Genomic DNA, 20,745 nt, shown 5'->3' with positions numbered 1-20,745 from the left:
AATTTTTGTACTTTTTTTAAAAATGTGATACAATGATCAACTTCAGCCAATTTCCCATCCTTCTATGCAGCACAATTGTATTTTCCTGCTGTTTCTCTGTGTTGGTGCAAGCAATTGTGGGTGGCAAGGCCTCACCAGGCTCAGTAGTTTTCTGACATGCAGGGGTGGATCCACATCCCATCAGCAAATGGCTGCTCTCTCTGGATGGCTGCACTTTGTTGATGCAAAGCAGGGAACAGTAACACATGACCGTGTACCACGAAGGCAGTGGGAATGCCCTTTGCAGTCTGGTTTTAGATTAATGAATGTCAGTTTTCCCCTCAGTTGCAAATTGCCATTATTCCCTTCTTTGAGCAGACTCTCTGCACGATGGAGTGGGTGGTACTGGGGTGGGTGGTGTTGTAGTGGGAGTTGTAGAGTGCTTGTTGGAAGAGCAAATGGTACCCTTTCATTTTGGGTGACTGTGGTGTTAGTGTGCTGGCCATGTTCTGCATCAACAGAGTGCCTCAGAGGATGTACTGGGTGACTAAATGATCCTATACTTTCCTGTGGCAATGGATTTGCCATATATAGGATGGAAGAAGTCCTGTCAGAGATGGACTAGTGAAGAAAAATAAGAAAACAGCTCAAATGTTATAGAAACAGAAGTTTTTAAGGTGGTTTAAACAGGTTTTAAAATGGCTTTTGCTTTTCTGCAAAGTCATTGCTCCTTCTTCCCGACACCCCCTGTGAAGGACTATTGTCTCCCATACGGGAGTGTCCTGGGAAGATGTCCTGAGGTGTTTCTCGTTGGCCTTTGTTAACCCCTTCCTATTGGCTGTTAACTCTTTACCTGATTGGATTTTCTGTATGACCCTGAACCTGTAATTGGTCCCCTTCTGACCCTCCTAAAAGCCTTATAAACCCCTATCCCCACAATAAACTTCCTCTTTCGTCCGTCCCTCCCTGGTGGTCTGTGTGAGCTCCTTACGGGGTTGCCAGGCCACGTGGCCGGGGCAGGGGGGAAGAGCATTCACCTTCCAGGTAATGGGCTGGCACCCAGGGCCTGAAGGTTCCCCCTCCACTTTCCCTCTAGGGTTTTGCCCCTATCTCATGTCATCATTAGCACCTTTACCTCTTGGTGGGTAAGTGGCTTCGTATTCAGCCACTGCCACTGACCAGGTCAGCTGCCATCAAAAAATACCTTGAGACTGGAGCTAATGTTTCTTTCCTTTTCAAATGACAAAATATATGTATGATATTGTGGTGTTTCTGGTTCTGAATAAAAAGAAATTAGGATGGTGGTGTTTGGAACTTGTTAAACAACTGTCACGCAAGAGCACTAAACTGACAGCAGCTCTTAAATGGTATGACAATAGAAGCAAATGTTATTCAATAAATTTTTACCTTTTTTTTTTCCCTTTCTACAGGAATATTTTTACCCGAAATACTTGGGTGAGTTGCATCTTTTACTTTTACTTTGTGGCAGTGCTGGTATGTGATGCCTGACACTGGAGCTTGTTACAGCTGAAGCCTCTGCTAAGAAACATGATGGAAATATGATTGCAATAAACATGCATTGCTAACTTTAGAGTGTATGTTCCTTATAGTACTTTGAGGTGTGTTTTTTTATTTACATTTACATTCGCATACATAGATGTTCTATGTGTTTTCTGCATGTTAAAATCTTGATGTTGCATATGTATCTGTGGCTTGCAGTGTTGTTAAGTAATCCGTAGTTTTCTACCTTTTTCCCATTTTAATTAACTTAGTTATTAACTAATCTCTGTATTTAAAAAAAAAAAAGATACCTTTACTTATTGAACCACTGACTTATTTTATTGACTGTATCATAGTCATGGTGTGAAAAAAATCTTTGTGCTTTTTAGGTATTTTAAGAAATTTAGTTGGTCACATTTGAGTAGCTACTATCACAGTTTTAGAATCATAGTAGCATCTGGTTAAGTGATCATCCTCTTCAAATGGTTTATAACTGCTGTACATCAAAGCTAAAAAAAAATTAATGAACTTAAGAACTTTAAGGCATCTGGGAGATTATAACATTGCATAGATTTTGCATCCACCTTCCAAATCCTTGCAGTCCAGGTATCATTTTACATGCTTTGAAGCGCTGTCCTGTCATCATTATAAAAATAACGATTTTATTTTCTATTCTTCAGCTTGTATTCAGAAATATGGGTCACCGTATACAAGAAGTCCAGATTTCCTTACATGCGTTCATAGTAAGCATTTTTGGTTTGTATATTGTAGTTAAATGTTCTCTCATTCTGTCTAAAGGTGTGGTACTAGCTTAGCCATCTCCATTTCTGATAGTATTTTAGTACTGGTCTTCCTATTCTCTAGGCTCGAGACTCCATACCACCAACAAAATCTTTTCCATTTATAACCTAATGCCATCTTGCTGTCATGTTTTAGTACTTCGGTATTTTATGATGCAAGTTTCTTTCCCACCAGTTTCCCAAGGTCTGAATAAACTGAGGAGCAAGAGGGACAAGAAGTAGGATGTACGTAAGGCTGTACACTATGCTTGGCCTTTCATTTTCTATTCTCTTGCTAACTTTGGCTCACTCTATTAAGGAACATTAAGAAAAGCTTAAAGTCAAACTCAGGCTCATGACAGCCTTCTTTACATTACGGAGATGAGTTTCACGTGTCATGTGACTGTGCTTTAAATATTGCAAACTTTAAAAACTCAAATTAATTTGGAAGTCAAACTGATAACTTTGTAGTGGGTGAAGGGAATTCTTCTAATACATTTCTAGTTGCCTCTTGAAGCTTAGCAGTGCTAAAGGTATAAAACTGCATAAGTGTTCTAAATACGTCCTGGGAGCAGAACAAATGGGGAGAAAAATCACATGTATGTATATTTATTTTCTTTTTACCCCTGTGTTTCAGTCTTTTATTGTGATCAAGTTTGATTAGTCATGCATTTGTACCAGTGCTACCAAAGCAGGATCAGTATTTAGTTGACCTTTCACATTTATGAACTGCATTACAGCAACCTTTTTTAAGAGTGAATTCCAAGGTTGGTAAGTGGTATGTGAAGAATTGCCCTCATATCACTTACAGATGTTAGCAGTATCACTTATGGTTGTTAAGAGTGCTCTGAACTGGGAATTCTTGGACTTGTGGTACCTGTGTCAGCTAATTCGAAGTGGGGTATGAGGCTGAATGCTTACTTTTACTTGTGTGTGTGGCATGGCAGAGGCAGGAGTTTTTGATGAAAATGGTTATATCAACTGGGAGCACTTGTTCCAAACAGCTAAACGGTGTTTTAGAAATGCAAGTCTAAAGGTTGGCGATGAAAAAATCTGAAAAAATAAAAGCTGAATAATTGTTTTTAGGGCTCACTGCCCATTTCGTATGTAGTGGTTTGGAAAGAAAATGATAATATTTTCCCCCATCAAAATATTAAAAGATTTTAAAATGGCTGAGTTTTGGCTAGCCATTGTCGATTCACAGGAGAAGTAACAGAAAGGAACCTGAAACGCACTTGGAAGAATGACAGGCTTTGTGCTTAGCCAGTTCCAGTGTGCCTCTTAATTTTTCGCAGATGTTGCTAAAAGACTGTGTAGCTCTGTGGTTTTGTGCCTGCAAGATGCTTTTAAATTTTGTTTCTTAACAGCCTTCTCCCCTCAAAACAAGGCTCTTTTAGTGGAAGGCTCTTTTAACCTGGTGTACAAAGACATTGCACAGCCTGAGGGCTGGAGAGTGATTAACTACACTAGTTTTTACTAGGAATAAGGTAGAAATTTTAACTGTGACAGTGATTAGGCAGCTTATCAGAAGATGTGAGGATTCCTAGTTTCGTAAGCTCTTTAGATCAGGTTTACAGTTAGGATTCAGCTCTGGATTCAGAGTTAGATGCAGGTGTTTCTAGCACTGTTCTACATGAGTAGTATTCCCATCACAGTCAGTGGAGCGTTAATCTCCTCTGGTTCTAGAGGGATTCCATCAACCAAATTGTGCCAGCTCTGGGGAGACCTGAATCCATGTATGGACTGTTTATTTACTATCTCTAGCAACTGCAGTGAGTGTTTCCAGTTGCTTTGCAGATAGATGTTTACTTTACACACAGACACCTGTACTTTGGTCTGCAGATCTGAATATTTTTCTAAAAAAGATCCTGCATGTCAGCTAGCAATTAAGGATTTGGTTCTGCAAGACTTTGGAAAATTGTGCAGGATTTTTTGGAAATGAGGTTTCATGTGGCCTTAAAAAACAAAATGAGATTTTTGTTATGTCACATGCCTGCTTTTCAGTAGTGACTGTCATAATCTTCACAACCTAATATTTCCCTTAGGAAGTTTTACTATGCACCTTTTTGTGAATATCAAAAAATAAATTCATAGCATGGAGTAATGAACTGGAAGTGGCAGTCAGCAGACATAAGTAAAGTCTTGTTTCCATCCAAGACTTCAAAAATGGAACTGGTAGTTCTATTCTCTGTGTCCACTTATGAGCTACCTATGTGCTATCAGACATAGCTCAAAGCACACAAAAAGGTCATGCCCATCATTACTTTGAACAGCTTTACAAAATCCATTGTGTAAATGAATGGAAACAAAAGCACCATTTTCTTTTGTGATTGCTTAAATCAGGAGCACCTTTTATGAAGTTGGTAGAATTATACAGCTTTGAAGCCACCAGAGGAGCGTAAGACTGTGTCTTGTGTTCTCAGCCTCTCATGATAAGAGGCTGCAAACTATCAGCACTGTGTCGATGTGATAAAAACATCCTTGGTTGTTCCTGCCATTTACCATGGTTGCCATAGCTTACTATTCTGCTGAGCAGTGTTATTACCATTTGGCTCTGCAAGGCATATCAGAATCCAGTTTGAGGGAAAGAATCAGAAACTTGTGGGTACACTAGATAAGTCATGCATAACCCTATTGATTTGTTTTGCTTATCAAGAGATTTTGAAAACACTGCCATATCTGGGAGACTTGGTTTGTGCAGCTTCAAGAAAAAAAAAAAAAAAGAAGACTTGGCTTACTGTACCTAAACCATTCTGTTTCCTGTACACACATTCTGGTCTGTCTAGGAAAAAGGAATATCCCGGTCAGACCTGCTCTATCATAGCTCATTGCTGCCTAAACATGGCCTTTCCTTCTCCAACTCCTCCACCTCCAGTAGTGTGTCAGCTGGGCAGTGATTCATCAGAAGGTGTTCTGGCAGGTGGATGTTGAGAATTGTAGCTGTGTTTTCCTTTGTATGGCCTGGCCTCTACTTTGGCTGTGGCTTTGCTCTGACTCTGCACATCTGGAGTAGAGGAATAAAGAAAATTAAGCCTTGTTTATAGTGAGAGTATGGTTGTTTCTGTGAGGCTTTTGGGATTGTGTATTCATGCTTTTCCAGTATAGTTTTCCCAGGCACTAGCTTCTGAGCATGAAGGTGAAGTACTGAAAATGGGCATTTCTTTGACCATGTCACACTCCTTTCCCTATCAGTCCTCTGACTCTCTCCTGCCTTGCCCACAAGGGATACCTTACTGAGGCTCAGGATAAATGCCTGCCTTCTGAATGGCATGACCCTAGCTAGAGGTTGAAGCTGTGCAGGTTACAGAGGAGAACCTGAAATGAGAGAGTGGATGGAACCACTGTGTTTTGGCTGCATTTTGGTAGAGGTAGATGAAATCATAACTGGAAATGCAAATTCCTTCAGTTATGGAGATTTGTGATCATTTATGGCCTTCTATAGACCTCCTTTCTTTGTTTGATTATTTTGTTCTGCTTGATTCAGCCCACTATGTTTAATGACAGATATTGCCAATCTTCTCCTGTTTTCTGGCATTTGTCAGTCCTCTACAGAAGAACAGTGGATCCTTTATAAATATATGTGTAGTGGACAGGTAATGTTTGTTGTAGTTTTTGAACTTGCTCTAGACGGTTCTTATGCCCAAAGATCAATTAAATACCTACAGAGAAAGGAGCAGTGAAAACTTTTATGCTATTGTATCAGCTCTGGTAAGGGTCTCATTCGAACTATCAAAAGTACTTGAAAAGAGTACCCATGAGATAGATGGAAAGAAATCAGAAATTAGTACTCTATGGTAATCTGAATAAACTACAGCACTATGGGCATCTAACTTCAGTCAGCGTGCAGTGCAGCCCAAGAAGCCGACCATTTTTTTCTTGATAACTATAAAACAAATGCTGTCCAACATTTGAGCATATGTCCGTACCATATTTTTATACCTAAATAGCATAAGTCCTAATGGCTGTCTAAAAAGGCAAACCAAAAGCACAAAAGACTGTCGAGCAAACTGAAACACAGATGGTTTTGCCTGAACATCAGGAAATACTTTTTCACTGTGAGAGTGACCCAGAACCGACACAAGTTGCCCAGGGAGGTTGTGGAGTCTCCATCCTTGGAGATAATCAAAAGCCTTCTGGACGTGGTCCTGGGAAACTGGCTGTAGGTGACCCTCCTTGAGCAGGGCCCTCTGGAGATTGGACAAGTGACCTCCAAAGATGCCTACCAGCCTTAACCATCCTATGATTACTAAGATTCAAATCTGAGGCAGTCAGTGCAAACAAAAATGCTGTTCATGTGACATCAAAGGGAGCTGCTTCTGCCTGCCCTCACAGAAATGTTAAAAGTTCTTTCAAAGCAGCCTGTCATGAAGATGACTTACAGGGTCACACAGAGGAAGTTAAGAAGAGACATATAGAAGCAATATAATCCTGACAAAAGTAGGAATTAATTTGAATTTTTAATTCTCTCAATTTGAGAAGTCTGATAGGGCTGCTAATCTATGACTAGTTTCTCTCCTAAAAGCCCCCCTGCCACCCTATATGCCCATCAGTTCACAGGTCATGTTTCAGAATATCATCAAGAGTCTGAACTGGATGTTGGTCTCAGCAGAACCAGTGTATGGAAACAGGTTGCTGCTGCTGCTGCTCGCTTATTGTGTACCCACTGGGCAATCCCCACTGCTGGGAGGAGATGTGTAAAAAGAAAGGCCCTTGAACTAGGTGACCTTTGCAATCTGCAGAATGAGCTTCTGCGCTGTTCCTTCTGGTTAAAGTTGTGGAAACAGTTAACACATTTATGCTTTTGAAGATCACTGATCTAGAACACTACTGTTAAGAGGTTACTACTAAATGATAGCTACCAACTCTTTTTTTTTTGTGGGAACAAGGGTATTCTTTCATCCTTCCTTTAGTTACCTCTGTGAAGCACTGTCCCTGTGTGTTTTGCAGATAGGTGGGCAGGTGAATTTAGATGGGTGATTTCCATTTGTTGAGTAGTTAGATAATAGTTTGAGATTTTTTCCTCCAATCCTCCCCAAAGAGTGTTGACTACTCTTTTGCTGCTTTCTAATGAGAAAACTCATTGCCAGGTATTGAAACCTGGCTTAAAAATCCCCATAGGATCATTGTGCTCTCTGTAAACTGGATTAGTGGTTTTCTATTCCTTTGCTGTTAACTCACAGGTATTCCTTTTTTATTCTCATTCTACATAATAGAAAAGTTTTGACAAAAAATTCAGATATAAACATTTGCTAGCTGCAAATCTGTCAGCTCTGGTAAGATCCTCAGTTGAACTACCAAAAGTACTTGAAAAGAGTACCCATCCCTTCTTGAGTACTTTGTTGATACTGCTTTTTGTTTTCTCCAAAACTAGGGAGAGTAGAATTAACTTTCTTAAAAATGAGCTACTTTGAGTTGTTTCTTTCAGGATGTGCCCTTCAGATAAGGGCAGTGGTAGCTCACTCCGTTTTGCAATGAAATGAATTCCACTGCATGTGCTCTGCAAAATTCCTGGCACACCTTGTTTGGCATGTGAGCATTAAGAATTAGCTTCCAGTTTTGCCAGCTGTGAGTATTTCTGAGTGATTCCCTATTACTATTTAAGCTTCCCAACTTCTAATGAGAGTGAAACTCCTGCTTGTCAGTGATTTCAATGTATTGTTCTGTTCTGTTTTGGCTTTTTTATTCCTTATGTAAATCAGATTTGCCAAACCAGTGTTCTCCTGATCCTTGTCACAAAGAGGGGACTGTCAAATGTGAGGATCTCAAGGGGGACTTCTATTGTGAATGCAAGCGTGGCTGGCAGGGGAAAACATGTGAAAAAGGTAATCAGGTTTCATTATCTTTTATACTTGTAACAAAGATATTTTGGGTTTTGCTGTATTCTCAAATGGTCATTGATACTGTGCTGCACAATTCAAAAGTCACAGAACCGAACCTGGATTACACACCACTCGTGTTTTTACCCTTCTTTGACTCAGGTAATTTTTTCACATCAACATTTTTATATGACTTTAATGGAGCTTAGCTTGGTCTTGGCAAGGTAATCTAAGAAGTTAGGCTCTGACTTTCTGTCCCACCCCTCTGAAAGGGGCAGCAGAAATAGAGTTGTAGTGGCTTTTCAAGCAGAACTGCAGCAGATGCTGCTGTGAACCCCGGTGTAACAGATCACAGACTGCAGAGCCAGAGAAGCTGGCCCACCTGCCCTCTAGCATCCCTGCTGTGGGAACAATGACTTTCAGTCAGCAAGTTGGAGTCTGAGTCTGATGATACACAAACTGATGAAATTAGTCTGTTAAAGCCTCCATGCTAGTAGGACCTTATTCCACGTCCGCTTAATCCCACATATCCCAGGGTATACTTCCATCGCCTCCAAAGAAAATATTCAGACAGAATCCGTTTGTGCAAGGAGTGCCAGGTACCCACAGGGCTTTCTCTACAAATTATCTTCCCTCCTCCCATTTTCTGGTTTCTTTTTTTTCCCCTTCTGCCTGCAAGGCTTCCTGTCAGGTAAGGAATGGCTAGAAGTCACATTCAGCCAGTCCAGAATTGTGGCAACCAAGATAGCAAGAGATCCAAAACCTTTCCTTCTCACGTAAATATCGTGGTGAGATTGTAGGGTCGCTCACAAGGAGCATATTTAAGCAATTCAGAAAGCAGACCAGTCAGTATCCAGTCAGCTTTGAGAGCTCAGACAATGATCAGTCTGAAGCATATTCCCTTATTTTCCTATAAAATTCCATGACATGTGATGTTCTACTCATCAGCTGACTCTAGAGTCCCATAGATAAGCAGGACATAATGAGCAGGTAGGGCAGGTCAAGGGTGAAATCAAGGCTCTGGGATTTTACTGCCAACTTCAGTGAGGCATACAGTGCTCAGTAGCTGAGAACTTAAAACTTTTTGTGTTTTTATGAGTTTTGTAGTAGTAAGGATATAGTGTTCTTGTTTTATTTAAAACTTTCATCCTGAACTTACTGGTCATAGTATGATTTTAAAACTTAGTTATGATATAAAATGCATTATAATTAGTTTGCTTCTGCAAATGAACTTCTTCACCTGCACAGTGACTAAAGATAGGCATTCTCAGAGCCGTGAAGGAGATGCTCAGTTACATTGCCTTTTCTTTTTTTTGTTTTATTAAACAAGCGAGCTAATGTGCTCCAAGTGTTTGAATGAAATCTTTGTGCTTTTTGTAGTCATTGCGTTGCAGTTGTAATACTGTTTCTTGTTTGATCTTTCTGCTTCCCAGTGCCTATCCCACTCTCACCCTCCAGATTATTCACAGAGATGAAAAGCTGACTAACACTTTATTTTGATGTAGATATTGATGAATGCAGAACGCAGAACGGTGGCTGTAGCCAGGTCTGTCTCAACAAGCTAGGCAGCTACCGTTGCTCATGCAACAGTGGTTACACTCTTAAAGACAGCAAAATATGTGAAGGTAAGTTTTGGTGGGACTCTCCTTTTGCTTCAGGGGATGCTTGGTGACTTGTGCCTGCATTTTGGAGAGCTGGGTTGCCCTGAGCAGTCCTGGTCTGCTCCCTAGCCCAGCAGAAACTTGCTGGTAGCTCCTGTTGGCTGTGCTCCACTGGCATTGTGCTGGGTGCTCCAGCCAGCCTACACGCCTGGGCTTGTCAGCAGTCGGACCATGATGCTGTCAATATCCTAACACAGGCGTGATTCACAGAGGATTTGTGGCTTGGATTGTGCTAAATTGGTTTAGCCAATCAGTCCTCATATCCTGACACTGAGAGGAGGAAGTGCTGGCCAAATGCATTGTTATGATTCTTTCCAGTCTCACAGTGCTGTAGTATATGAGCCATTTGTTTTTCTTTTGTGTGTTTCTTATTTTATTTTTCTAAATTTGGATATGTGCAGCAGCTAATTCAAACAGATACAGATGGCTAAATTCACTGCGACTGAATATTAATACATGTAGAAAGGCCCTAGTGAAGGTTGGCAGATATAGCAGGTGGGAACAGAAAGTGAGGACCTGAAATATCTGATTGAAACTTTTAAATGAATTTACATAACCAAAACTTAAGCAACTGAGATTTCAGAAGTGTTAATAAAACTACATGCTGAGACAAAGACTCATTAATGATTACAGTGATTGTTAAAGTTATGAGTATCTCATAAAAAATGGGTAAGTTTGTATATATACCTCTTACAGATGGATGTGACAACATATTTCTAAACAACTTGCATACCTGATCTGAAGAGTGTATTAATGCTACCAGCAAAAAGACAAAGAGCAAGATTTTATTTCCATGTCACTTCCACTCTAAAGATGACTGTATAGATTATGTAGTATCCCTTTCTAATGGGAGTACCCACTTAGAAGAGCCAACTTCACTTTTGAATTGTCCTCTGGTTCCAGTTGGCAGGGACAGGTGAATGGTGAGGGTGCTCACATATACGTTTGTTTTCATACTTACATATATTTGTTTCATACCCTGATACTGTCACTTAGGGCACTGTGAGCAGTAGTATAAAAGCATTCTTTAGCTTCAGTGTGTGACCCTGCAGTTGCTGAGTTTGCTGTCAGGTGTAGTTATTGCTAGTTCAGATTTATCATTGCATTTTGGCTTTCTTTCATGTTTATTCCTTTTATCATGTGCATGCACACAAAAGTTACCTTTTGTCTTAATTTGTGGACTAGGCTTCATAGGGTACTAGGTAGACCCTCAGCCAGCTCACTCATACATGGGAAAATCAACAAGTGTAATGTGTAATTGTAGTTTTAACACATACTAGAAAGCAAACATAAAAATTAAACTCTCAGTATACTGCAAATGTTTTGTCAACAGCAGGATTTTGCTGGGTATTAGTTAACATCTTAGGAAAACACTTGTGTGTTTTTATGGACCTCCAGTTCTTATCCTTCGTGGTGAAACCCCAGAACATCTCTCAGACATGACTTGTTCTCTGTGACAAAATGAGCTGCTTCAATTCCCCTTTGCCACTATAGATCAGCAGGTATAGATCTTAATTTACTAAATGTGTGAAAAATTATTGTTTGCCTGTCTGAGGACAGAGAACAGAAATCTGCAATGTGCTGCAGGCTGTATCTCCCTTCAGTGTTTTGGTAACATTCATGCTGCTGTTCCTCAGTTCCTGTCTGTTGGTTTTTTAACCTGCAGTTTCAGCCCCCCTGAGTGAAGGGAGTGTGGCTTTTTGGTTTTCTGGGAGTTGGTTTGTTTTACAGTTTTTCTCCTTGCTCACTTTGTATTGTTTTTTTCCAGTAGTGGTTAATGGCTTTAAGAAAGAAAGACCAACTGGTTTTGAAAGCCTGAAGTCACTTCTCATAGCTAGCTACCCCTAAAGGTATCTTAAAGATACTGGTTTTTCAGTTTCCAAAATTTCTTGACCCTAAGCCTACTCCAGTATATGAATAGTGGTTATACTCCTCTCAAGCCATGTTGTTCAATTACTTGTTTTGCAGACATAGATGAATGCGCAGCATCAGCAGACATCTGTGGAGAAGCTCATTGTAAAAATTTAGTAAGCTCGTATGAATGTCTTTGTGACCCAGGCTACAAGTATGATGACGTGAAAAAAACTTGTCAGGGTAAGCTCATGAAATAACATCACATTAGCATTTATTACATAATTTAAAGCTGTAAACCCCCTGAAATTTAGTTTCAGGCTTCAGTAAAAGCATTTTTCTTTTTTTTTTAATCTTGCTTACACACTGGACTTCTGTTCCATCTCTCTAGTTGGGAGTGAGTTTGCAGATTTCAATCTGAGTTCATCAGGCTTGCAGTGGTCTTTGAGTTCATAGAGTTTGCAGTTGTCTTTGAGTTCACTGAGTTTGCAGTCAACTTTGATGACTTGAATCAAGCTGTACAAGCCAGAGTACTGAGATTTCTTGAATTCATGACAAGTGCAAGGTCTGGTGAAATCTCAGAAGCATCTGTGCATATTGCTGTCTCTGGACAAGAAAAGTTACAGAGCAGTAGCTGTTCTTTCATAACCTGTCTTGTGGTATTACTCTGAACTATGAGCTTAATATGTGTTGGAACCATGCACAGTTCTGCTGGCTACACTGCCTGCAAGCTTTCTCAATGGAGTAAGCTTTGAAAGTATTCCAAAACTAGCATTGTTCCCTGCCTTTTGTCTAAGTTAATATACTGGCTCAAATCACACACCAACCAGTCCTGCTGAGCTCTAAGTCTTTACCTCTGCCTGAAGAGATCCCTGTAGACTGTCAGAATTTGTTTTCCTGCAATTGTTTGTGAAGCAGATAAAAAGAAGCCAAAGGAAAAAAAAGAAAAAAAGAAAAAAATGAATGAGAAACTCAGTGCTTACTTGCAGTCCCTCAGTTGAAGGAGCAGGAGCCAGTCAGCACAGGCATAGCAGAAGGGGACTGAAGGGAGGAAGTCTTGTCTAGAAGTTAAAGCCCAGGGCTCTACTCCAACAGCTTCCAGCCTTCCCACTGATTTGGGCAGCTGGAATCTGTCTGTGAAAATAGCTTTGTGCAGATGCTAATTCTCACTCTTCTCTCCTGTAAAGATGTGGCATAGGGTAAGTACTGGCCACAGAGCACTTGGACATGCTCAAGGGGGAGGTGCTACGAAACAGCACTAATAATGCTTTCCCCCCCCCAGTGATTCATGTTTAAAGAAACTCACTGTTTTCTCCTCTCTTCTTTGCTGGTTTTGTGTAGATATAGATGAATGTGAAGAAAAGCTCTGTGAACAGACCTGTGTCAACTCACCAGGGAGTTATACCTGTCATTGTGATGGCAGAGGGGGAGTGAAACTTTCCCAGGATATGAATACATGTGAGGTATGTCAGTGTTCATTGCTGTAACTGCAGAACAGACCTTTTCTTTACATTGCAATTAAGAATAACTGATGAAGCTTTGGACTAAAGTCGTTTGAACCAAGTGAACAGCAGGATGGAATCCTATTGGCAAAGCTGCATGAGCTGGGGGCAGTAGGTCTCCTGAAAAGAAATTTTCTCCTGGAAGTCTCTCTTTTCCAGCTCCTCCTGTCCCAGATCCAGTGATAGCCCTGCCAGCTCTCTGTTTGACTATGAGTTATGTTGGCTGCACAAGCTTTTCTGAGTAAGGTCCACTAGGTTGGTGCAAAGGTCTAAGGGCCTGTGGCGTAAGTTATGGACCAGCACTTGCATTTGACACTTTCGTCCTCCAGGCATTTGAGGTGGATGGGCTTCAGTGGCACAGGCTGCCTCTGTGGTAACCAACCAACAGCATGTTCTTAGCACATCTTTTGTTGCAAGAACAATGTGGTAGAAAACCTTATGCTGTACCTTATGAATATGATTTCATCATGCAACAGGAAAGCATTCCTCCAGGGCAGATAGTGGGGGGGGGGGAAAGAAAAGAGGAAATGTTCTCTGTACAATTGTATTTTGAGAGAATAAACATTACAGTGCACTATGTATTGTATTAATTAATGATAAACAACCTGCCATCATTGCAAATTTGTACATCATCTCTTAGTGTGAAAAAAACCAAATTCTATTTCTGAGAAATAGCACCATACGGTAGTTTCAACATTTCAGTTGGCACATTTGTAAAAGGCAGCAAGAAGTACAAGTGTCCAACAAATCTCTAAACACATTTATAATTATATTGAGTCCCTGGTTTTATTGTCCAGATGATTTTCTTCATCTTCATCCCCCAATCAGTACGAAAGTCAATAGTTCTGTCTTTATATGTATAGCATCTACATGAGAAAAGAAGTGGAGACATACTCTTTGATTCTCTTTCTGCTCTCTGAGGAGAATAAGCACTCAAAAAATGTGTTTTGATTATAGAACATCATACCATGTGTGCCTTTTGCTGTTGGAAGAAGTATTAAATCCTTGTACCTGGGGAGGATGTTCAGTGGCACTCCTGTTATCAGGCTGCGCTTCAAAAGGAAACAACTGACGAGGTGAGGACAATTTAGAATGACAGTCAAATGCTCTGACTGATGCATGCAAGGGTGTTAAGTTGTTACTATTACAATTAGTCCTACATTCACCATTATTTGCTTGGATTATGGAGTCTTGTAAGGCAAAACATTATCCAAGCCAGTAATTGAGAAAGCCAGCCGTGACCACAGAGCTGTTAGGATAATTACTGAAGTATAGTATTGTATTCTTTATTGATGCTATTTTAAAACCTGTCTTCACAGCTTAAGTCTTTCAGGAGTGCATTAAAAACTAGCATGTTTTAACAGAGCTTTGTAGCTGCTAAAATTGATGCTATCTGTATGGAAAGTACTCTGTGGTTTTTGAATTCTGCATAACTAATTTATTTCTTGGCACCTGTGTGGTCAGACTTGTGGCTGAGTTCGACTTTAGAACCTTTGATCCTGAAGGTATCCTTTTCTTTGCTGGAGGCCATCAAGACAGCACATGGATAGTCTTGGCACTGCGCAAAGGACGGCTAGAGCTGCAGCTGAAATACAATGGAATAGGGCGTGTGACGAGCACTGGACCTCTTATCAACCATGGCATGTGGCAAACGGTGAGTTCAGACCATGGCTGAGGTCCAACCGCTTCTTGGCTTGTTCAAGATGGGTTCTGCCAAGTGCAGATAGACTTTGTGTATTCTTGAGATGCTTTTCCAGCCTATCTATCCATTCAATGCATACGAGTATGTTATACGCTCTAAGATGAGAATGGGATGTTCTTCTTAACAAATTGAATTATACTTTATATCCATTGTAATACAGACTGCATCATTAATTTGCAGAACCAGAGCAACCATTTGCACAAACAGTGTCTTTGAAATACAGCAGTGCTAAGCTGACTTTATGTCAGCTTGAGAAGATGCCATCTGGGTGAGGATTGGAAGAGAGTAAGAGGGAAGGAACTATGTCTGTTCTTTTAAGGAAGTTTCCAAGTGTGTTTGGTCTGTGGGTGTGTGTGTGTAGTTGCTTTTGTTCATTTGTTTGCTTGTTTAGTCAAGGGGCTCAGATGGTCTGAGGCCTTGACAAATGTCTTATGCTACAGTATCCTTTTTATAAAGTCTTCAAGCTTGTTTATATACAAAATAGACAATTTCCCTTGTAAATATATTGGGGTCTGTTATAGAATCATAGAATCATCAAGGTTGAAAAAGACTTTTTAAGATCATCAAGTCCAACCGTCAACTCAGTCCAATCACTGTAACCCCTAAAATACTCTGTTTACTAACAACATAATCCCAGCAATCTCGTGAGTCTGTAAGGATTGTAAGGATTCATGTTCTTCTTGATGCTCTTGCAGAACATTGCCTGGTGATTTTGGAAGCATTATGATCATTACTGTTTGTGACATGATCATTAAAAACATCCTGTAGTGTGATCCACAGTAGATGAGCAATTTATATATGCTTTCTCACTTCTGCCTTTTCCTCTCCTTTCATTTTTTTTCTTACTTAATTAGTTCTTTTAAGTTTGTGTGCCTCTTGGGGATTGGGCAGGAAGTTCTCAGCTAAGTCGCACATGAGACAAATGCAGATACTGGTAATTGTGAATAATTTTCTGATTTACATTCTTTAGTATATAAAAATTATATGTTAAAGAAATAAGCAAGGTAGGAAAAATTTTATTCCTGATGCATAAATAAAGAAGACCTTGCATGCCGTCACTGTCAACTATTGACATTTGGTAATGTTTCCAACAGTTCCGTTACTGTCAGTGAAACAATTCTAGATTCCAAATGAAGAGCTGTAGAGGTTCGGTGAAGTTGTAGATAAAATGTGTGACATGCTGTATCTTTACATGTAGGAATAGCCTCAAGCCAGTTCTTACTGAATTTTATGGTAAAATTTCTAATGGTTCTGCTATTTTGAAATATGACAATTGTAATTTTCTGCAAAGAGAGGATGGGGACGGAAGATGGGAAAAGTAGAGTGGATGCCACTGGCTGACTTGGAAGTCACAAAAATCAGCAGTTACCAAGCTAATCCATTTAATACCAGAGCATAACATACTTGTTAAGTGCCAGACTTCATTATGAAATAATTACAAACTATCCAATGTTAGTTTGAGGGGACACAGCTGAAATGTATTTCTTCAGGGAGAGAAGGCAGGATGATAAAAGTAAGTATCATGTTTAGGCAAAAATTATTTGCCTTCTCCCAGGCACCAGTGTCAGGGCTCTTATCCCAAGGTACCATATTAACCAAGAACTTGCCTGGCTGAGTTGCTAAGGCAACACACTCTTTGCACATTTTCTGAGAGGTTGTATAAATCCCCTCAAAATCCTTCTCCAAGGCTTTTTGGGACAGTACAGATCTAGCTGTGGGTGCCATGTGGTGCAGGTGGACAGGACCCACACTGATGAAGGGGTCAGGGTGCCCTTGCAGCCAGCAGTGCTGCCCTGCACATGGGTTGAGCAGGGCCAGGCAGCTGCCAGAGACACAACATGGCATGAGTGGAGGAGAGAGCAACATGCGCTGCTGGCACAGGAATGCTTACCTGGAGCAGGTCAATGGCCATAGTTCTGGCGACTGTCTCCAAAAGTGAAACTGCTTGATACTGGCCAAAGGCAGAGGGATCCACCTACAGATGAACAGCAGCAGGAGGAAGGAGCCTTTAGTCTCTTGACTTCATGATTGACTCGCCTCTGAGTCTTGGGATCCCGCTTGCATTGTTGGAGTGCTGTTGATTTCTCCTTTCTCTGCTCTATTTTCTTATTCCTAGCCTTCACCCTACAGGTACTTGGTTTTCTTCTGTTTGACATCCAGTGTCACCCATCTCGAAATGCCATTTAATCTGTATGGCTGAGTGATACACCTATAAATATGTTCCTCCATTTTATCCCCTCTCTCTTTTCTCCTTGGCATGGTTTTTAATTTAGGAAATCCTGTCAAGGAGGGGTTATTCCTTTTTGTCTGTCTCTTTTTATAAAACATGTAGCCACACTTTTCATTTTAAGTGTGGACTTTTCATTTTAAGTGTGGACTTTTGTGTGCTTTTCAAGCTCACCTTCTGTAAAGCACAAACCCAAAAACATTCAGAGGTAACAGTCCAGACTCAAATGCAATTTAGGAGCTTTAGTCTGGGCTTCAGTTTGCACAAAATCAAGCCTTTAGTTTTGGTTAGACCTTAAACAGAGGAGTTTGGATACTTGGGAGAACTTTATAGGGGTTAGAAGAAAACAGTAATTTGACTATGCAACTTTCAGCAGATGGAAAAACAATGGATATTTAAAAGCAAAACATATGAAAAAGCAGCAGCAGGGTATGACTCCTGGTCTGTTGAGCAAATGCTGCATACTTTTATGGAAATATGATGGCATTTTCAAAACTTCAGCCCAGTATTTCTACCTAGGTACTTTCTCTGATGTTGATTCCTTCTAAGCTATTTTTAAATGAACATTGAACCAGCATTGAAAACACAAACAAGCAAGCCTCAGAAAAGACTTCTAATGTAGTTATTTGTGCATAATCCAGCTGGATAAAGTGGCACGTATGAACTGATGATAGTAGAGGACACACTCGCCTTCTGTTTGTTTTGCATTTCCAAAAACAGTCATCATTTTGTCTTCCTTTCAGTGTTCAGTTTAGTAGCACCCTGAGGACACAGTATGGTTAGCAAAAATAATCACTTAACTACACTGTTAAATGTCAGGACTGAGGGTTGAGCAATCACAAGCAGATTCATATTTGGCTTTAACCCTGTGTCTGGCTGTAGCTCTGTCCGTTTTCAGTGCTGTCCACTTGCTTTTCAGCAAAGAGCAGATAGGCTGGCTATGTGTTACAAGCTATCCAGAGTGTGAATCCAAAACACAAAGCTGACTGCCCTTATGGCTAACCATAGGGGAACCCTTTGCTTTAAGAACTGCGCACCTGAATGTCCCCCAGGATGCTAACTACTGAAATGCTTCCCCTTTTGGTTTGTAGGTGATGGTGGTGCACCAGCAATTAAGCTTTGAATTTAAGGAACATGAGCTTAAACAGCTAGAGGGCATTGTGAAGTAGGCAGAATTTATTTCCCAAACTGGAATTTATTAAGAGTTTTTACAGGGATTAACCCCTCCTCCGATGGAAGTTTTCACTGATTTGGGTTTACTTGTACTAATGACCAGAAGCAGAAAAGAACTCAGAATAATTTTTTTTTATTTCTATGTTATTACTTGCTACACAACATAATAAAATTTTAGAAGGCCCTAAATTTTGGTGGCCCTACAAGTAGCAGGATTTCTTCACAGAGGAAGAACAGTATGGGCACTACTGCAGACAGTATTTCCTCATTCCCATTTGCTCTGTGACTGCCCAGTGTCTGTGCTAGGTACAGGGAGACAGTCTGTGCCAGTTCCTGTGGCACTCCATCCCCTGGTGCATTAGGGCAGTGGTGACCATGACACTGAGCAGAGGTGTCCGAGTGAGTTTTTAGCTAGATAACCTGTGTAGCTCATCCAGTTGGGTGGCTGCCAGGACACGTTCCCACCAAGCGGACTTTACAGCCTGCCAATCCCCAAAAAAACCTGTTTGAGACTGGCTTGTGTGTCTCCATGGAATGCAGTTAGGAGGTGTAGGTGCCACTTTAAACAAGCAAGCTTCAGACAAATAAATTCACATCCTGTGAGATATGGCACAGAGCAGCACACCAGGTGTAAGCAGTGTTCTAGCAGTATAAAGCAGACTCTGCTGGAATTCACAGGAGAAGAAAAAAGGTTGCTGAGAGGAGAAAAATCTGTGAATAATCTTTTCAACTATCAAATTAACTAGATCTTCATTACTGAAGACTGAGGTCCAGAAGGAGTGTCCAGGTATAAATCTGCTCAGCCCTGTCCTTCTTTGTGTTACAGCCACAGAGCAAGAGCTCAGCATGGCTGATAAAAGCAATTTTGGGGCAGCTACTCAAAATGCAAAGAGAAGGATGCTCAGGACCTGGCCTGCTAGCAGGGAGAGGGAAGAATGAGTCTAAACAGCCTCACAAATAGATAATTGGTTCTATACAGTGGCTCAATAGTGAAGGCAGCATCTGGTGTCCCAGGAAACAGAGCTGTATGGATGAAGAGTGAGTAGGTGGAGTATCTGTCACAGAGTGGGAAGAAGGTTATAAAATAGCAGAGGTGTACTCCTTTCTCCTTCTCTACAAGAAAATTGGGTTATCTTCTGCTACAGCCACAGAACACCCTGTTGGTAGCAGGACCCAGGTCCCAAGGCAGCAGAATCTCTGCTGCTGTTCAGCAGCCTGGTGCATCATCTATATGCTTTACCTCCTCTCCCTCTGCAGAGATGGATGTTTTATTGTGCTTCTCTGTGCAGCCTGGTCATAATTAAACTTATAAAATTTGTTTGAAATTTCAGTGGTAATAGAATCTTCCTAGAAGTAGCTCTTTGGAGACATGGAGGGAAAACTTGCAGAGGCTTTTTTGAGAGAAAAGCTATTGCCTATTACATGTTTTTATTACCATCTCAGAAATCACATCATCTGTTGTTCTTTTTGCAGAGGTCAGTATTCAAAAACTGTGCCTGGAAGGCCCTCTGCATTATATTCCACTGGTCCAACGAAAGCCATCTTGTCTGTCTTTCCAGCTTTTCTTTTCACATGCAGTTGCAATAAGAAGATTCTCATTAATAACTTATTATTGCATTTACATTTTGCATAGAGCAACCTGCATATGTCACATAATCATTCCATTCATGTTTTTCTACAGCTGTTTTGAAGTAGCTGGACTGTCTTCACTGTTAGGGTAACTGCAGGTTGCTTTCTAGAGTAAAGATTTACATGTCAAGGTCGAATGTAATTTAAAAGGTAGACAAAGAGGCTTGGGGACAGAAAATATTTTTCTGTCTTGGGTATTTCACTGGCGGGGTCTGTCCTGTAGTCGAGGCTGCAGATATTAAGTTCTTTTCATACTGAATTGTTCAATTTGGAATTTTATTTTTTCAGATCTCTGTTGAAGAACTCGAAAGAAATTTAATTTTAAAGGTCAACAGGGATGCAGTTATGAAAATAGCTGTCTCAGGGGATCTGTTTACTCTATACAAAGGAGTGTATCAGCTGAATTTGACAGTAGGAGGCATTCCTTTCAAAACAAAGGACCTTATTCTACCCGTAAGTATAGCACGATCCCTCATGCTGCTTTGTATGCCAGAAGGGCTTGATTTTGTCTTTTCTGAGAGCAGTTCAACCTGCCCTGAAGCAGGTGGAATTGTCACCTTCTGGATACAGCTTTCTCTCCATTAACTGTAGCAGGAGTGTAAGCTAGTAGCAAAGGTGAGAATCCTGATTTTTTGATTGATAAGTTTGGGTGAGATGCATCCCGCCTGTACAGTTAGGGCACAGCAAAACTGGAGCACATGACAAAATTCACTGTGGTCATATGGACTTGGAGAGCATGAGTGGCCCTGGGGGAGGTGGTCAGTGGGCACTGTCTCTCTGAGAGTGCCACCGTGCCTACTAAGTCTGGAAACAATGTCGGGGCACTTTTTGTGTTGCGACCAAAGTTTGTGCTTCACGTGTATTGTATGACAATTTTGCTGCTTCTGTTTGCTCATTCAGTTTAGTGAGATCTGAGGAAAAGCAGC

General features: G+C 40.7%; 1 protein-coding gene across 1 annotated transcript in view; it reads left to right on the top strand.

Moving 5' to 3' along the window:
• GAS6 (growth arrest specific 6) overlaps nt 1–20,745 on the top strand; it is a 42,699-nt gene that overhangs the window by 13,882 nt on the left and 8,072 nt on the right. Inside the window, exons 3-11 of the mRNA XM_029964769.1 lie at nt 1,410–1,434; nt 2,160–2,222; nt 7,958–8,080; nt 9,580–9,699; nt 11,704–11,829; nt 12,928–13,049; nt 14,046–14,164; nt 14,553–14,742; nt 20,108–20,272. Of these exons, the coding sequence (XP_029820629.1) occupies nt 1,410–1,434; nt 2,160–2,222; nt 7,958–8,080; nt 9,580–9,699; nt 11,704–11,829; nt 12,928–13,049; nt 14,046–14,164; nt 14,553–14,742; nt 20,108–20,272 (1,053 nt within the window). The remainder of the gene's footprint in view (nt 1–1,409; nt 1,435–2,159; nt 2,223–7,957; nt 8,081–9,579; nt 9,700–11,703; nt 11,830–12,927; nt 13,050–14,045; nt 14,165–14,552; nt 14,743–20,107; nt 20,273–20,745) is intronic.

Source organism: Manacus vitellinus, unplaced genomic scaffold (genome assembly GCF_001715985.3).
Source record: "Manacus vitellinus isolate BGI_N305 unplaced genomic scaffold, ASM171598v3 scaffold_7_pilon, whole genome shotgun sequence".
NCBI lineage: Eukaryota > Metazoa > Chordata > Aves > Passeriformes > Pipridae > Manacus > Manacus vitellinus.
Note: the sequence above shows the minus strand (reverse complement) of the source record. Positions and strands in the feature narration are given on the sequence as shown.